Source organism: Gadus chalcogrammus, chromosome 23, assembly GCF_026213295.1.
Source record: "Gadus chalcogrammus isolate NIFS_2021 chromosome 23, NIFS_Gcha_1.0, whole genome shotgun sequence".
NCBI lineage: Eukaryota > Metazoa > Chordata > Actinopteri > Gadiformes > Gadidae > Gadus > Gadus chalcogrammus.
The window spans coordinates 1891506-1907850 of NC_079434.1; the positions used below are offsets into that span (position 1 = coordinate 1891506).

General features: G+C 40.4%; 1 protein-coding gene across 3 annotated transcripts; it reads left to right on the plus strand.

Moving 5' to 3' along the window:
* Window positions 1-2857: 2857 nt before the first annotated feature.
* Window positions 2858-6457, plus strand: LOC130377292 (uncharacterized). Of its 3 annotated transcripts, XM_056584345.1 has the most exons (5): window positions 2858-3691; window positions 4084-4454; window positions 4581-4665; window positions 4770-4913; window positions 5404-6457. In XM_056584345.1, exons 1-5 carry the CDS (start codon window positions 2987-2989, stop codon window positions 5410-5412), a joined length of 1314 nt encoding a protein of 437 aa, XP_056440320.1. In that variant the 5' UTR covers window positions 2858-2986; the 3' UTR covers window positions 5413-6457. The 3 variants fall into 3 exon arrangements, with proteins under 3 accessions (XP_056440320.1, XP_056440318.1, XP_056440319.1); XM_056584343.1 differs by having other exon boundaries at window positions 4084-4665; XM_056584344.1 differs by having other exon boundaries at window positions 4177-4665.
* The last annotated feature ends 9888 nt before the right edge of the window (window positions 6458-16345 follow it).

Consider the following 16345-nt stretch of genomic DNA (forward strand, 5'->3'; position numbering starts at 1 on the left):
CAGGTGATGCTTGCTTTGAGCACCAGCTGCCTGATCATGATTTGAAGCTTTTTGGAACATCGGCTGCTTATTCATTCAAGGTAGCACCTACAGCTGAACCTGCAGTAGAGAGCCTTGACCAGAGTGACGATGACTCACTGGTTCTGTGAGCTAGCACAGCCTGTCTGTGTCTGGAGGGAGGTCTGGAGTAGGCCTAACTCTGCCATTTAGATTGTTAATATATATTGTATACAAAAATATGTTATGTTTAAAAATGTTCATGTTTAAATGAGAAAAAATGGTTTGATTACATTTTAATCCTTTTGATTGGATAAAACAAATGATTTCTGATAGATATTTCTTAAATGAGAAACAATTGTTTGATTCGATTTTTATCTTTTAAATTGGATAAAACAAATTATATCGGATGCACATTATGACTTAAATGAGAAACAATTGTTTGATTAAATTTTAATCTTTTTGATTGGATAAAACAAATTATTTCTGATAGATATTTCTTAAATGAGAAACAATTGTTGGAGTGAATCAATATTTTTTTGTTTAGGATTTAACATACGATTTAAATGTATTAACTTCATTCAAAGAATAGAATTATACTTGGTGCCAAGTTGTATTATTTAGTTTTTATGAATATAGGAAATATTGTTTGAGGCAAGCTATATATTTGTCATTGGCTCAAGTTATGTAATATAGATGTGAACCATTACCCTAGATTTTTTTAATTGGTTCAACAGAAGGCTTTTTCCAGTGTAGACTTGAAATTTGGAATGGGTATACTATGGAATCTCCTCTTGTTGACAGCTGAGCCGACATGGTCCTGATACAACGTTACACTTGCTTAAACATCAGAGATATGCATATTTTTCACTTTCAAATGTATATCTCTGCCGCCTTTGGCCTTATGCTATGAGTTGAACACAATATAGTCCCACAGTCACCTCGTACATGTGTGTAAAGCTTACAGCTTTACCACCTTCGGCACAAAAGCAGATTATGTGTGGCTCTTCGAGTTGTATCCATTGCATTAAGTCTAAATTGTCCGGCTGAATGGGTTGCACCTTGAAAGTTGTTCATCATAATGAATGGTGCATGCATACAAAGTGTCATGCATATTGCACTTTCCTAGTGGAAATGGCAACCTGTTGAGTATTTTGTACTACAAAGGCTTGACCTCAATTTAACGGTACAAAAAAGATGTGGAGACACTGTGACCATTTTCCCTTCATCGCGCAACAATAAAACACAGAGCTTTCCCCATGATCCTTCGTGCAACACGTTGACCTGTCTAACAGAGTCAATTGTGGCTTGTGATGGCTCAATGCATGCACGGAATGCGGTGAGGTCGGGCATTCAAATTAGGAATGTCACAGCCTGGTTGTCAGTGTGGGCCTATGCAAATAATGTTTGCAAATGTCCAACGTTGTTTGAATATCCCTATTAAATAGGTGCAGCTGCTAGTAATGTCTCCATTCTATCTGCATACTTTATCTTGTAATTTGGTTCTACTTCCTATCCTAGAGCTAAAAGCAGTTTATGTGTGGCTCTTTGGTCGCGTTGTATCCATTGCATTAAATCTAAATGGTATGGCTAATGGGTTGCACCTTGCAAGTTGTTCATCATAACGAATGGTGCATGTATACAAAGTGTCATGCATATTGCACTTTCCTAGTGGAAATGGCAGCCTGTTGAGTATGTTGCACTTCAAAGGCTTGATATAGCGCCACCTATAGTTAATTCTGGCCTATCCTTTTAATTCATTCATTAATTTTAGGAGTACTACAAGCCTGCCAATTTATACAACTTTTCAAGGTAGTTTTTGAGATAGGGCAGATGGAAAAAAACAATAATACTAACAAATGCAATAGGGTTCCTATGCTTTTCGTAGGACCCTTAATGAATAGACACTTGCGTTATTTTTTTAATGTTTAATTAACAGGTATAATATGTAAAATGTACATTAAAACAAAAAACCACGAGGCGTCAGACATAACAAGGGTTACGCTCTGTCCATGTCACCTCAATTTAAAAAGGTACAAAAAATATGTGGAGACACTGTGACCGTTTTCTCTTCATTGCAAAACACACAAGAGAGCTTTCCCCATGATCCTTCGTGCAACACGTTGACCTGTCTCACACAGAGTCAATTGTGGCTTTTGATGGCTCACTGCATACGCGGAGTGCGATTGGGTCGGGCATTCAAACTAGCAATGTCACGGCCCGGTGGTCAGTCTGGGCCTATACAAATAATGTTTGCAAATTTCCAACGTCATTTGAATGTCCCTGTTAAATAGGTGCAGCTGCTAGTAATGTTTTCATTCCATCGTCATACTTTATCTTGTAATTTGGTTGTACTTCCTATCCTAGAAAAAGAGTCAATGTGTGGGTTACAGGGGTAATTGTTCAATGGAAAGTGTAGTATACTATGCATGCGAATCAATTATTCAATAGCTTTAACTGTTGTTCAGGGCTCAAAATGCATTGAAATTTTAAAATGCATGCCATCTACTATTGGTCTGTTGAAAATAACTAAGAGCTGAAAATTTTGTTCATTTACAGAAGCACCTTAGTGAAATAAACGAGGTGTTACAACAGCTCACGCACTCGTTGAACGCATCACCTCCTCGACCTCATGCAGGGTGGCCGCGGGGTATTAAAAAGTCTTAAAAAGTCGTAAATAAATTTTCATCAAAATAAGGCCTTAAAAAGTATTAAATTGTCTTAAATTCAGATTGCATTGGTCTTAAATATTTGTGTGCCATGTCAGTGCGAAAATGCGGGCAATCTGTTCTGCCAGGTCAAATATTTTTTTTCCGGTAGCCTGTGCGCTGCGTTGTCTTAGGTTAGGTCAGCCCCACCCCCCCGATTACGCCACTGCCAGGGCTCCTGTTTATTGGTTTATCATCTAGCCAGGGCTCCAGCCTGTTCGTTTATAGATTTTGGCGCGATTCAGACCCCTCACTACGATATAGACACTCGACTCTGAAACATGGGTAAGTGTAAATTTAATGATAAATGGCTCGAGAAGGACGAGTATGACTGGTTAAGGTCGGTGCCTGGTAGCGCCTATGAAGCTCGGTGCACTGTGTGTAAAAAAACCTTCAAACTTGGGACAATGGGGATCGGAGCGGTGGAATCCCATGTCCAGAGCCAGAAACACAAAGCTTACTCAAAAGCACGCCTGCAGCCTACAATTACTAGCTTCTGCTCCACCGCTAGCAATGATGTAATTGACAACGCTAGTGTTGCAACAGGAAATCCACAGCCTGTTACAAGCATGCCATCTGACCGCGCAATTTGTGGCTCTACGCCAACACTGCGAGCAGAGGTGATTTGGGTGATGAGGACCGTGACAAGCCACCATTCCTGCAGGTCCAATGACGGAATTGATGACTTGTTTAAAGCGATGTTCCCAGATTCTGCCCTTGTACAGTCTTTTACATGCGGGAAAGACAAGACCAGATACGTTGCCAAATTTGGATTGGCGCCGTATATAAAAAAAGAGCTCGTCAATGAAGTTCAAAAATGCGGTGCGTTTGTTGTCATGTTCGATGAGACACTGAACCAGACAACCAAAACCAAACAAATGGACTTGCATGTGCGTTATTGGTTAAATGACCATGTCCAGTCTAGGTTCTACGGATCACAGTTCATGGGCCACGCAACTGCCAAGGACCTACTTCAGCATTTCAAAGTAAGTATGCCCAACATTTATTTCTTAACTAACCTTTTGTATGTTATTATATAGTTAGTCTAAGCTTTACTGATTGTCAAGTTATTAACAACTATGGATATGATAATATACATCAATTAGACAAATTAAAATAAAATGAATTAAAAGAAATAAAAAACAGCCAGCTTTAGTTTTAGAAAGATAGTCTGGTGTTAACATGCCAATAAGTTTAAATAATATATACAATATGGCTATAGGGATGGCTGACTGCTTATTTTGTGAAATAGTATTCTTTATTTTTTATTTTTTTTATCTTATCCAGTCTGACATTAATCTGAAGTAGTGGTGTGTCAGAAATGAATGTGTTAACTGTTGTATGGCTAATGTCTGTAATGTCTTTTTTCAATTTCCAGGAGTGTGTGCAGCAGCTTGACCTGAGACATTTGGTTTCTATCTCAATGGATGGACCAAATGTCAATTGGAAGTTTTTCTCAATGCTCCAACAGGAGCATGCAGATACATTTGGAGGTGCCCAGCTGATTGTGGTGGGGAGCTGTGGGCTTCACACACTCCACAATGCCTTTAAAAGTGGCTTCAGTGTCTGGCAGATGGAGAAAGTGCTCAGGGCATTGCATACACTCTTGCACAATACCCCTGCTAGAAGAGAAGATTTCTGCTCTTTGACCAAGTCATCTGTGTTTCCCCTACCATTCTGTGGGCATCGCTGGATCGAAAACCTACCCGTTGTCGACAGGGCTATCACCATATGGCCAATGATGGTGAAGTATGTGGATGCAGTGACACAGAAAAAGCTTCCAAACCCTAGAACATCCTCCTATGACACCCTTGCAGAGGCACGGAATGACCCTCTCATAATGGCCAAGCTGCACTTCTTTATGGCTGTCTCTAGGACCTTCACCACATTTCTGACTAAGTATCAGACAGATGAGCCGGTGATTCCATTCATCGGTAAAGATCTGGCTGTTCTCATGAAGGTAATGTATAACATGCATGGAGAAAGTGTATGAAATGAAAATTTTAACTCAACCCTCCAACACTTTTTTATTTGTATTGTTATTTGTACTGTATTTGTTCTCAGAGCCTACTGAAGAGGTTCATCAAGGCAGAGATCCTTAATGACATCACAGCACTGCAAATGGTCAAACTGGACACAACTGCCAAGGAAGCAAGGGCTGGCCTAAAGGCTGTGGACATTGGATTAGGAGCAGAAGTAGTCCTAAAGGTAAAGGCAAAGGTGTCAAATATCAAACAATGGTTAAGGTACAGGAAATCAAAACTTTATTTTTGCATAAAACTTTTAGTCAGTCTCACAGGCCCTCCTCCCCTCTTCCTGTTAGGAACTCCAGAGTAGCCCCAAGAGCAGCGTTAGGGGAGCTCAGTGTGTTGGCCTTTAGAAAGGACTGCATGGACTGTTTGACCAATATTGTCAAGAAAATGCAAGACAAGAGCCCACTGAAGTACACCATTGTGAGGCAGATGGCATGTTTGGACCCAACGAGCATGTTCTCAGACCCCGACTTGTGCTATGAAAGAATGAAAGGAGTTGTTCAGAGGTTTCTGCATGATAACCAGCTGTCAGGAGGCGCCTCTGCTGGTACTTACGATTTAGAAGTCAGAATGTAAATTTTTTTGTGGTTTGTCTGTCTAAACTTTTTCATTGCATTGATTTAAAATATTTATATATTATTTTTTGTTAATCTGTTTTGCAACAGGTGATGTGATTGTCCAACAATTTGGAAATTTCTTGTCTCTGGAGGCAAAACATGAGTCATTCTCCTCTTTCCAACCCATGCGTACAAGACTGGACGTTTTCCTGCATGGACTCCTCCATCAATCCTACCCTGAACTCTGGGCATTCTGCAGGAAACTTCTGCTTCTCTCCCATGGCCAAGCAACGGTTGAGAGGGGCTTTTCTGTAAACAAGGAGGTAGAGGCCGATAACATGAAGGAGGACACAGTGGTTGCTCAGAGGATGATCTGTGACTATGTCTCTGTCTGTGGGGGGGTTCTCAAAGTACCTCTGACTAAGGAGCTTTTGGCAGCTGCAGCTTCAGCTAGGTCTCAGTATCGGCTACACCTGGACCAGGAAAAGAGAAAGCATGCGAGCAATGCTCAAAGAGAAAAGAGAAAAGGTGCAGAAGACCACCTAGAGCAGCTCAAAACGAAGAAGAAGATACTGATTGAGGTAGCAAACAGCCTGGAAAAAGATGCAGACAAGCTAGAAGAACAAGCTGAGGGTAAATCAGGCACACTCATGGCCCAGCTAATCACCAAGTCAAACATCCTCAGAAGAAGACACAAAGAAAAACTCACAGAACTCAAAGAGGTTGAGAAAGAGCTGGAAGATAAATCGGCAGAACTCAGGCATATGCCATAATGTCAAATTAGGCATTACCTCTTCCTTACCTTCTTTTTTCACTGTTTCAAGTGTTTATGTTCATTTGTGCACATGTGCATTGTTATAAATGGGTTAAGTACACTCTTTTGGGAAGGCTTTCTCAAGTGCCAGGTCAGTGTTTTGTTTATTATTATTATCTTTTGATTTTGGTTGATTCAAAGGATGTCTGTCACACACACATACACACACTCACACAAGTTATGTTAAGTTATATTTTGCACTTCAAAAGCACTTGAAATTGCCATTTATTTATGTAGTTATTGTATTTATTATTTTGTTCGAAAGGAACAGTATTTTTTATTTATTTACTTGATTTTATAAGCATTTGTTTATGGGACCTAAATGCTCTGAAAATAATAAATATAATTGAGGACTAATGACATTTTGTGTTCTCTTTTCGCATTACACACATTTAGCCGATGTTCTTAAACTCAACCGGTTATTATCAGACATCAGTGTGTTTACTTGGAAAGATTACTGTATATTTCCCCTTTTGATTTGTTTTTCCATCGTAAGTTTGGTCTTAAATTTCATTAAGAAGTGGTATTAAATGTCTTAAAAAGTCTTAAATTTAATTTGTTTATACCTGTAGACACCATGTCATGCTCGAATTCCTGTGTTTTAACAAGCCCGTCTCTGATTGGCTAAGAGTGCAGCAGTACATAAATCGCATTGGCTTATGTTACTTCGCTTAAGCACATTGAAAATGCCTTAAAACCCACCAAAAAACAAAGGAGTAACGGTCATGCAGTTTATTTCTCTTTATTCACAAATTAAATAAAACACACTAATTATTCATTAAACGGTATTTATCCGCATATGAAATAAATAAATTAATCCGTGTATGGTTCCTTCTTTGAATATTCCGATTTAAAACAAAATCAGAAAAACCAAATAACAGAGTCGTTCTTTGGATTTTCTGATTTGGTTTTGAAACGGAAAAAGGGCAAAAGGAATAAACAAATAAACGGCATTTCATTTAATCCGTGTATGGTTCGTTCTTTGAATATTCAGATTTAAAACCAAATCACAAAAACGAAATAACAGTCGTTCTTTGGTTTTTCTGATTTGGTTTTGAAACGGAAAAAGGGCAAAAGGAATAAACAAATAAACGGCATTTCATTTGTGTTTGTGTTTTGTTTGTTGGTTTTTTAAACCCGAAACAGAAAAACAAAAAAGCAATCTGGTGCACCGAAGTGCTCCGTTATGACGGTGAGGAGGTGTGGAGCACAACCTTCGAAGAAGAAATCTAGTTCCTTTCTTCTTCTATGTAGCCTATTGTACAATATGTAGGCTACTTGTCATTTAGATGTATTTTAATGTTTTATGACCAGCTATGTTTCTTAGTAAACAGCCACCTGGAATATCATGGCGATCTTCTCCACGGTCATATCTTCCACTCGCAGACTAAGTCGCCGGCTCCCATGCACGGAAAACAATAAAGCTGGCCATTGTAATATGCGAAACTCAATGGAAAGTTTGAAACGTCTTAATATGTATTTTTTTAAAACCACGTGCCCTTTTCCCGGCATTGTGGTTTTATCTAAATATCATACAAACAAAACAAGCAACTGGATTATTCAGTATTCCCGTTTTGATTTAAAAAACAGAAAAATGCAGTTTATTTGTTTATTCCTTTTGCCCTTTTTCCGTTTCAAAACCAAATCAGAAAAAACCCAAAACGACTGTTATTTGGTTTTTCTGATTTTGTTTTAAATCGGAATATTCAAAGAACGAACCATACACCGTTTTCATTTGTGTTTGTGTTTTGTTTGTTGGTTTTTTAAACCCGAAACAAAAATAGATACATTTGTAGGCTACACCAGAAGGCAGAACGCAGCGAGCGAAGAAAAAAGAGCCTACCACCTAAACCAGCAATAGACTGTCCAATTATATTTAGCCTTAGTTATGGCCACACTTGAACCATATGGGGATTTTATTCGTGAACTATTTGACAATGGAAAGACACACGACGAGATCAGTACCGCTCTAAAGCAATCTGGTGCACCGAAGTGCTCCGTTATGACGGTGAGGAGGTTCTGTGTGGAGCAAAACCTTCGAAGAAGAAATCTAGTTCCTTTCTTCTTCTATGTAGCCTATTGTACAATATGTAGGCTACTTGTCATTTAGATGTATTTTAATGTTTTATGACCAGCTAGGTTTCTTAGTAAACAGCCACCTGGAATATCATGGCGATCTTCTCCACGGTCATATCTTCCACTCGCAGACTAAGTCGCCGGCTCCCACGGAAAACAATAAATCAGAATCAGAATCAGAAAGGATTTAATTGCCAAGAAGTGTTTTACACCAACCAGGAATTTGGCTTGGTGATTAAGGTGCATACATTAAGACAATAACAATGAAAAATGAAGAAGAGATATATATATATATATATATATAACACCATATAAACAAGCAGGAACATAAGCGATCAATTAAAAAAGGATTAAATAGAATAAATAAATTAAAAACTAAAGTAAAAGATTTAAAAATTTAAGATACAAGAATATAAGAATTTACAAATTGGTGATGGGTATGAGTGCCAGAGTCAGTGTCAGTCAGTGGGGGTGGTGGTCCTGGGACTTGTTAAGGAACCCAACTGAAGAGGGGAAGAACCTGTTCAAGTGGCGGGAGGTTTTGGTCCTGATGGACCGCAGCCTCCTGCCAGAGGGGAGAGTTCCAAATAAACTGTGACCAGGATGGGAGGGGTCGGCCATAATCTTGCCTGCCCGCCTCAGAGCCCTGGAGCTGTGCAGGTCCTGGAGGGATGGAAGGTTGCAGCCAATCACCTTCTCCGCAGAGCGTATGATACGCTGCAGTCTGCTCTTGTCCTTAGCCGTAGCAGCAGTGTACCAGACAGTGATGGATGAGGTGAGGATGGACTCAATGATTGCAGTGTAGAAGTGCACCATCACAGTCTTTGGCAGGTTGAATTTCTTCAGCTGGCGCAGGAAGAACATCCTCTGCTGGCCTTTTTTGGTGAGGGACCTGATGTTGAGCTCCCATTTTAGGTCCTGGGTGATGATGGTGCCCAGGAAACGGCAGGACTCCACAGAGTCGACTGGGGAGCCACACAGGATGATGGGGGTGGATGGGGCTGGGTTCTTCCTCTAATCCACAATAATCTCCACAGTTTTTAAAGGGTTAAGCTCCAGGTTGTTCTGGCTGCACCAGGTCACCAGATGGTCAATCTCCCACCGGTAGGCGGACTCATCACCGCCAGAGATGAGCCCAATGAGCGTGGTGTCGTCCGCGAACTTCAGGAGCTTGACAGACTGGTGACTGGAGGTGCAGCTGTTTGTGTACAGGGAGAAGAGCAGAGGGGAAAGAACACAGCCTTGGGGGGATCCGGTGCTGATGGTCTGGGATTCAGATAATGTAAAAAATAAAAACATTTATTTTGACATTATAATGTCGTTCAAAGAACGAACCATACACAGATTTAATCTAGTATTCATCTAACTGTCTTTTTGTAGGTCCCTACAAGTAAATAGATAAAAGGCATGTTCGTGCATTTAGATGGTTCAATGGAGCAAAGTCAGTGAATCCAGACGAGGTAAGTCTACATTTTAACAATCTAAATCATCTGCAATCTGGGTGAGTACACATTATTCTGTATAATGTATGGAAAAGTTTATTCATGCCTTGCAAAATTGAAAAACAACTGCTTCTGTTGATGTACACCTTGGAGAATATATAGAAGGTGAGTTAACTTGATTCTTTCCCAATGGAGGGAACAGCATGGGATGTCAATATTCAGGGTATACAGTGTGTAATATAATTGATACATTGCATTACATGAGCGTGTCCATTTTTTCAATCAGTGTAACCAATGTATTTGTCCCACACTGAATTCAGTCTAATCAGGTTGCTTTCTTGAAACAAAGGTAAGGTAAAGATTATGATGGCTTTTAAAGACACTTTAAGTCGTGCTGAGGTCAATATTATTTGTTGTTATAAATTTGTTAAATGATTGTTAAGCAATTTCTTGTGCTTAAAGCCTTAAGTCTGTGTTTTGTATCAGGTTGAAAATGCTGTGTCCAGTGGCCTCACAGGAACTGCCTGCACTGATGAGCAGCGCCTTTGGAACAGTGGGACCCAGAGGAACCTCGCTCCAAAGCTGTTGGCTGACATCAGTTTTGCCCATCACAAACCTATGGATGCTTTCCAGAAACCCGATGTGAGAGCGAGCCATCTACCTTTACCTCCCATCCCTGTGGATGACATGAGAAAAGGCCTACATCACGTGAATCTGCCTGTGTCAAGCCTCCTCCATAAGTGCTTAAATGCTACCCCACAGCACCATAGTGCTATAGCACCGCAGTCACAGCAGTGTGCTGCCCATGTCAACCATGACAGCACCAACATTTGCCTAAAATGTGGAAAATAAGAATTACGGCCAGCTCTGCAAAGAAGGTCCCAATTGGATCCAACCCTGACATTTTTTTTAAGAAGCACCCCATTTCCATCGGAATACAGCAACAAAGCATGTTGAGGCTTTGGCTGTGCAGTGGCTAGAGGGCTGTGGGAATCCAGTCACCTGCAGAGGCACGGTTCTGTGTGTGGCTGAGCCCTGGCTCTCGGTGAGCCCTGACAGGGTTTTGAGCACAGGTGAGCCCCTCGAAATAAAGTGCCCTTTGCCGAGAAACAGCTCTATGGAGGACCTGATTGGAAGCCAGAGGTTTGTTGTTAAAATGGTGGAAGGGAAGCCACAGCTACAGCAAAATGGGCCACGTGGCTACTACACACACGTGCAGCTGTGTGCAGGGCTGACGGCATGCAAGCTGCTTCTCTGGTCGTCGTCACAGCAGGTGATGTTGGTTGTGCTGTTCGACGAGGAGTTCTGTGCCAGGACAGTGGCCAGACTGAAGATGTTTTATTTTAAGTTCATGCTACCCTCATTTGTGTGAAGAGTTTGATTGGGGTCGCCTTGCTCTTTCCAAGCGCTACATTGAGCTATGTTAAGTCAAGTGCTTGAGAAGGAAGTGTGAGTTTATAGAGATATGATTATCTTAAGAGTTATGTTATAATTGTTGTTATTGTTTTGGTATTTATAAAACATACTGAATAATTTAAACATATCATACATGGATCAATTGTGTGTATTCTGTTTGATTACAAGTTATCAACCTTTTAATTCAACAGAATTCACACAATTGATCCATGTATGATATGTTTAAATTATTCAGTATGTTTTATAAATACCAAAACAATAACAAACAATTATACATAACTCTTAAGATAATCATATCTCTATAAACTCACACTTCCTTCTCAGCACTTGACTTAACATAGCTCAATGTAGCGCTTGGAAGAGCAAGGCGACCCCAATCCAACTCTTCACACAAATGAGGTAGCATGAACTTAAAATAAACATCTTCAGTCTGGCCACTGTCCTGGCACAGAACTCCTCGTCGAACAGCACAAACCAACATCTACCTGCTGTGACGACGACCAGAGAAGCAGCTTGCATTGCCGTCCGCCCTGCACACAGCTGCACGTGTGTGTAGTAGCCACGTGGCCCATTTGACTGTAGCTGTGGCTTCCCTTCCACCTATTTAACAACAAACCTCTGGCTTCCAATCAGGTCCTCCATAGAGCTGTTTCTCGGCAAAGGGCACTTTATTTCGAGGGGCTCACCTGTGCTCAAAACCCTGTCAGGGCTCACCGAGAGGCCAGGGCTCAGCCACACACAGAACCTTGTGCCTCGGCAGGTGACTGGATTCCCACAGCCCTCTAGCCACTGCACAGCCAAAGCCTCAAACATGCTTTGTTGCTGTATTCCGATGGAAATGGGGTGCTTCTATAAAAAAAAATTGTCAGGGTTTGGATCCAATTGGGACCTTCTTTGCAGAGCTGGCCGTAGATTCTTATTTTCCACATTTTAGGCAAATGTTGGTGCTGTCATGGTTGACATGGGCAGCACACTGCGGTGACTGCGGTGCTATAGCACTATGGTGCTGTGGGGAGGGTAGCATTTAAGCAGCTTATGGAGGAGGCTTGACACAGGCAGATTCACGTGATGTAGGCCTTTTCTCATGTCATCCACAGGGATGGGAGGTAAAGGTAGATGGCTCGCTCTCACATCGGGTTTCGTGGAAAGCATCCATAGGTTTGTGATGGGCAAAACTGATGTCAGCCAACAGCTTTGGAGCGAGGTTCCTCTGGGTCCCACTGTTCCAAAGGCGCTGCTCATCAGTGCAGGCAGTTCCTGGTGAGGCCACTGGACACAGCATTTTCAACCTGATACAAAACACAGACTTAAGGCTTTAAGCACAAGAAATTGCTTAACAATCATTTAACAAATTTATACAACAAATAATATTGACCTCAGCACGACTTAAAGTGTCTTTAAAAGCCATCATAATCTTTACCTTACCTTTGTTTCAAGAAAGCAACCTGATTAGACTGAATTCAGTGTGGACAAATACATTGGTTACACTGATTGAAAAAATGGACACAGCTCATGTAATGCAATGTATCATTATATTACACACTGTATAACCCTGAATATTGACATCCCATGCTGTTCCCTCCATGGGAAAGAATCAAGTTAACTCACCTTCTATATATTCTCCAGAGTGTACATCAACAGAAGCAGTTGTTTTTCAATTTTGCAAGGCATGAATAAACTTTCCATACATTATACAGAATAATGTGTACTCACCCAGATTGCAGATGATTTAGATTGTTAAAATGTAGACTTACCTCGTCTGGATTCACTGACTTTGCTCCATTGAACCATCTAAATGCACGAACATGCCTTTTATCTGATTTACTTGTAGGGACCTACAAAAAGACAGTTAGATGAATACTAGATTAAATCTGTGTATGGTTCGTTTCTTTGAACGACATTATAATGTCAAAATAAATGTTTTTATTTTTACATTTATCTGAATCCCAGACCATCAGCACCGGATCCCCCCAAGGCTGTGTTATCTTCCCCTCTGCTCTTCTCCCTGTACACAACAGCTGCACCTCCAGTCACCAGTCTGTCAAGCTCCTGAAGTTCGCGGACGACACCACGCTCATTGGGGCTCATCTCTGGCGGTGATGAGTCCGCCTACCCGTGGGAGATTGACCATCTGGTGACCTGGTGCAGCCAGAACAACCTGGAGCTTAACCCTTTAAAAACTGTGGGAGATTATTGTGGATAGAGGAAAGAACCCAGCCCCATCCACCCACATCATCCTGTGTGGCTCCCAGTCGACTCTGTGGAGTCCTGCCGTTTCCTGGGCACCATCATCACCCAGGACCTAAAATGTGAAGCTCAACATCAGGGGTCCCAATCACCAAAAAAGGGCCAGCAGAGGATGTTCTTCCTGCGCCAGCTGAAGAAATTCAACCTGCCAAAGACTGTGATGGTGCACTTCTACACTGCAAATCATTGAGTCCATCACTCACCTCATCCATCACTGTCTGGTACACTGCTGCTACGGCTAGGACAAGAGCAGACTGCAGCGTATACATACGCTCTGCGGAGAGGTGATTGGCTGCAACCTTCCATCCCTCCAGGACCTGCACAGCTCCAGGGCTCTGAGGCGGGGCAGGCAAGATTATGGCCGACCCCTCCCATCCTGGTCACAGTTTATTTGGAACTCTCCCCTCTGGCAGGAGGCTGCGGTCCATCAGGACCAAAACCTCCCGCCACTTGAACAGGTTCTTCCCCTCTTCAGTTGGGTTCCTTAACAAGTCCAGGACCACCACCCCCCACTGACTGACACTGACTCTGGCACTCATACCCATCACCAATTTGTAAATTCTTATATTCTTGTATCTTAAATTTTTAAATCTTTTACTTTAGTTTTTAATTTATTTATTCTATTTAATCCTTTTTTAATTGATCGCTTATGTTCCTGCTTGTTTATATGGTGTTATATTATATATATATCTCTTCTTCATTTTTCATTGTTTATTGTCTTAATGTATGCACCTTAATCACCAAGCCAAATTCCTGGTTGGGTGTAAAACACTTCTTGGCAATTAAATCCTTTCTGATTCTGATTCTGATTTATTGTTTTCCGTGGGAGCCGGCGACTTAGTCTGCGAGTGGAAGATATGACCGTGGAGAAGATCGCCATGATATTCCAGGTGGCTGTTTACTAAGAAACCTAGCTGGTCATAAACATTAAAATACATCTAAATGACAAGTAGCCTACATATTGTACAATAGGCTACATAGAAGAAGAAAGGAACTAGATTTCTTCTTCGAAGGGTTTGCTCCACACAGAACCTCCTCACCGTCATAACGGAGCACTTCGGTGCACCAGATTGCTTTAGAGCGGTACTGATCTCGTCGTGTGTCTTTCCATTGTCAAATAGTTCACGAATAAATCCCCATATGGTTCAAGTGTGGCCATAACTAAGGCTAAATATAATTGGTCTATTGCTGGTTTAGGTAGTAGGCTCTTTTTTTCTTCGCTCGCTGCGTTCTGCCTTCTGGTGTAGCCTACAAATGTATCTATTTTTGTTTGGTTTAAAAAACCAACAAACTAAACACAAACACAAATGAAAACGGTGTATGGTTCGTCTTGAATATTCCGATTTAAAACAAAATCAGAAAAAACCAAATAACAGGTCGTTTTGGGTTTTTTCTGATTTGGTTTTGAAACGGAAAAAGGGCAAAAGGAATAAACAAATAAACTGCATTTTTCTGTTTTTTAAATCAAACGGGAATACTGAATAATCCAGTTGCTTGTTTGTTTGTATGATATTTAGATAAAACCACAATGCCGGGAAAAGGGCACGTGGTTTTAAAAAAAATACATATTAAGACGTTTCAAACTTTCCATTGAGTTTCGCATATTACAATGGCCAGCTTTATTGTTTTCCGTGCATGGGAGCCGGCGACTTAGTCTGCGAGTGGAAGATATGACCGTGGAGAAGATCGCCATGATATTCCAGGTGGCTGTTTACTAAGAAACATAGCTGGTCATAAAACAGTAAAATACATCTAAATGACAGTAGCCTACATATTGTACAATAGGCTACATAGAAGAAGAAAGGAACTAGATTTCTTCTTCGAAGGTTGTGCTCCACACCTCCTCACCGTCATAACGGAGCACTTCGGTGCACCAGATTGCTTTTTTGTTTTTTCTGTTTCGGGTTTAAAAAAACCCAACAAACAAAACACAAACACCAAATGAAATGCCGTTTATTTGTTTATTCCTTTTGCCCTTTTCCGTTTCAAAAACCAAATCAGAAAAACCAAAGAACGACTGGTTATTTGGTTTTTCTGATTTTGTTTTAAATCGGAATATTCAAAGAACGAACCATACACGGATTAAATGAAATGCCGTTTATTTGTTTATTCCTTTTGCCCTTTTTCCGTTTCAAAACCAAATCAGAAAATCCAAAGAACGACTCTGTTATTTGGTTTTCTGATTTTGTTTTAAATCGGAATATTCAAAGAAGGAACCATACACGGATTAATTTATTTATTTCATATGCGGATAAATACCGTTTAATGAATAATTAGTGTGTTTTATTTAATTTGTGAATAAAGAGAAAATAAACTGCATGACCGTTACTCCTTTGTTTTTGGTGGGTTTTAAGGCATTTTCAATGTGCTTAAGCGAAGTAACATAAGCCAATGCGATTTATGTACTGCTGCACTCTTAGCCAATCAGAGACGGGCTTGTTAAACACAGGAATTCGAGCATGACATGGTGTCTACAGGTATAAACAAATTAAATTTAAGACTTTTTAAGACATTTTAATACCACTTCTTAATGAAATTTAAGACCAAACTTACGATGGAAAAACAAATCAAAAGGGGAAATATACAGTAATCTTTCCAAGTAAACACACTGATGTCTGATAATAACCGGTTGAGTTTAAGAACATCGGCTAAATGTGTGTAATGCGAAAAGAGAACACAAAAATGTCATTAGTCCTCAATTATATTTATTATTTTCAGAGCATTTAGGTCCCATAAACAAATGCTTATAAAATCAAGTAAATAAATAAAAAATACTGTTCCTTTCGAACAAAATAATAAATACAATAACTACATAAATAAATGGCAATTTCAAGTGCTTTTGAAGTGCAAAATATAACTTAACATAACTTGTGTGAGTGTGTGTATGTGTGTGTGACAGACATCCTTTGAATCAACCAAAATCAAAAGATAATAATAATAAACAAAATACTGACCTGGCACTTGAGAAAGCCTTCCCAAAAGAGTGTACTTAACCCATTTATAACAATGTACATGTGCACAAATGAACATAAACACTTGAAACAGTGAAAAAGAA

Bases quoted from the DNA above. Each gene is read 5' to 3' on its own strand.
- LOC130377292 (XM_056584343.1), top strand. From the start codon at position 2,987: ATGGGTAAGTGTAAATTTAATGATAAATGGCTCGAGAAGGACGAGTAT. The intron at 3,692-4,083 runs GTAAGTATGCCC...TTCAATTTCCAG, and splicing joins ACCTACTTCAGCATTTCAAA to GAGTGTGTGCAGCAGCTTGA. The intron at 4,666-4,769 runs GTAATGTATAAC...ATTTGTTCTCAG, and splicing joins ATCTGGCTGTTCTCATGAAG to AGCCTACTGAAGAGGTTCAT.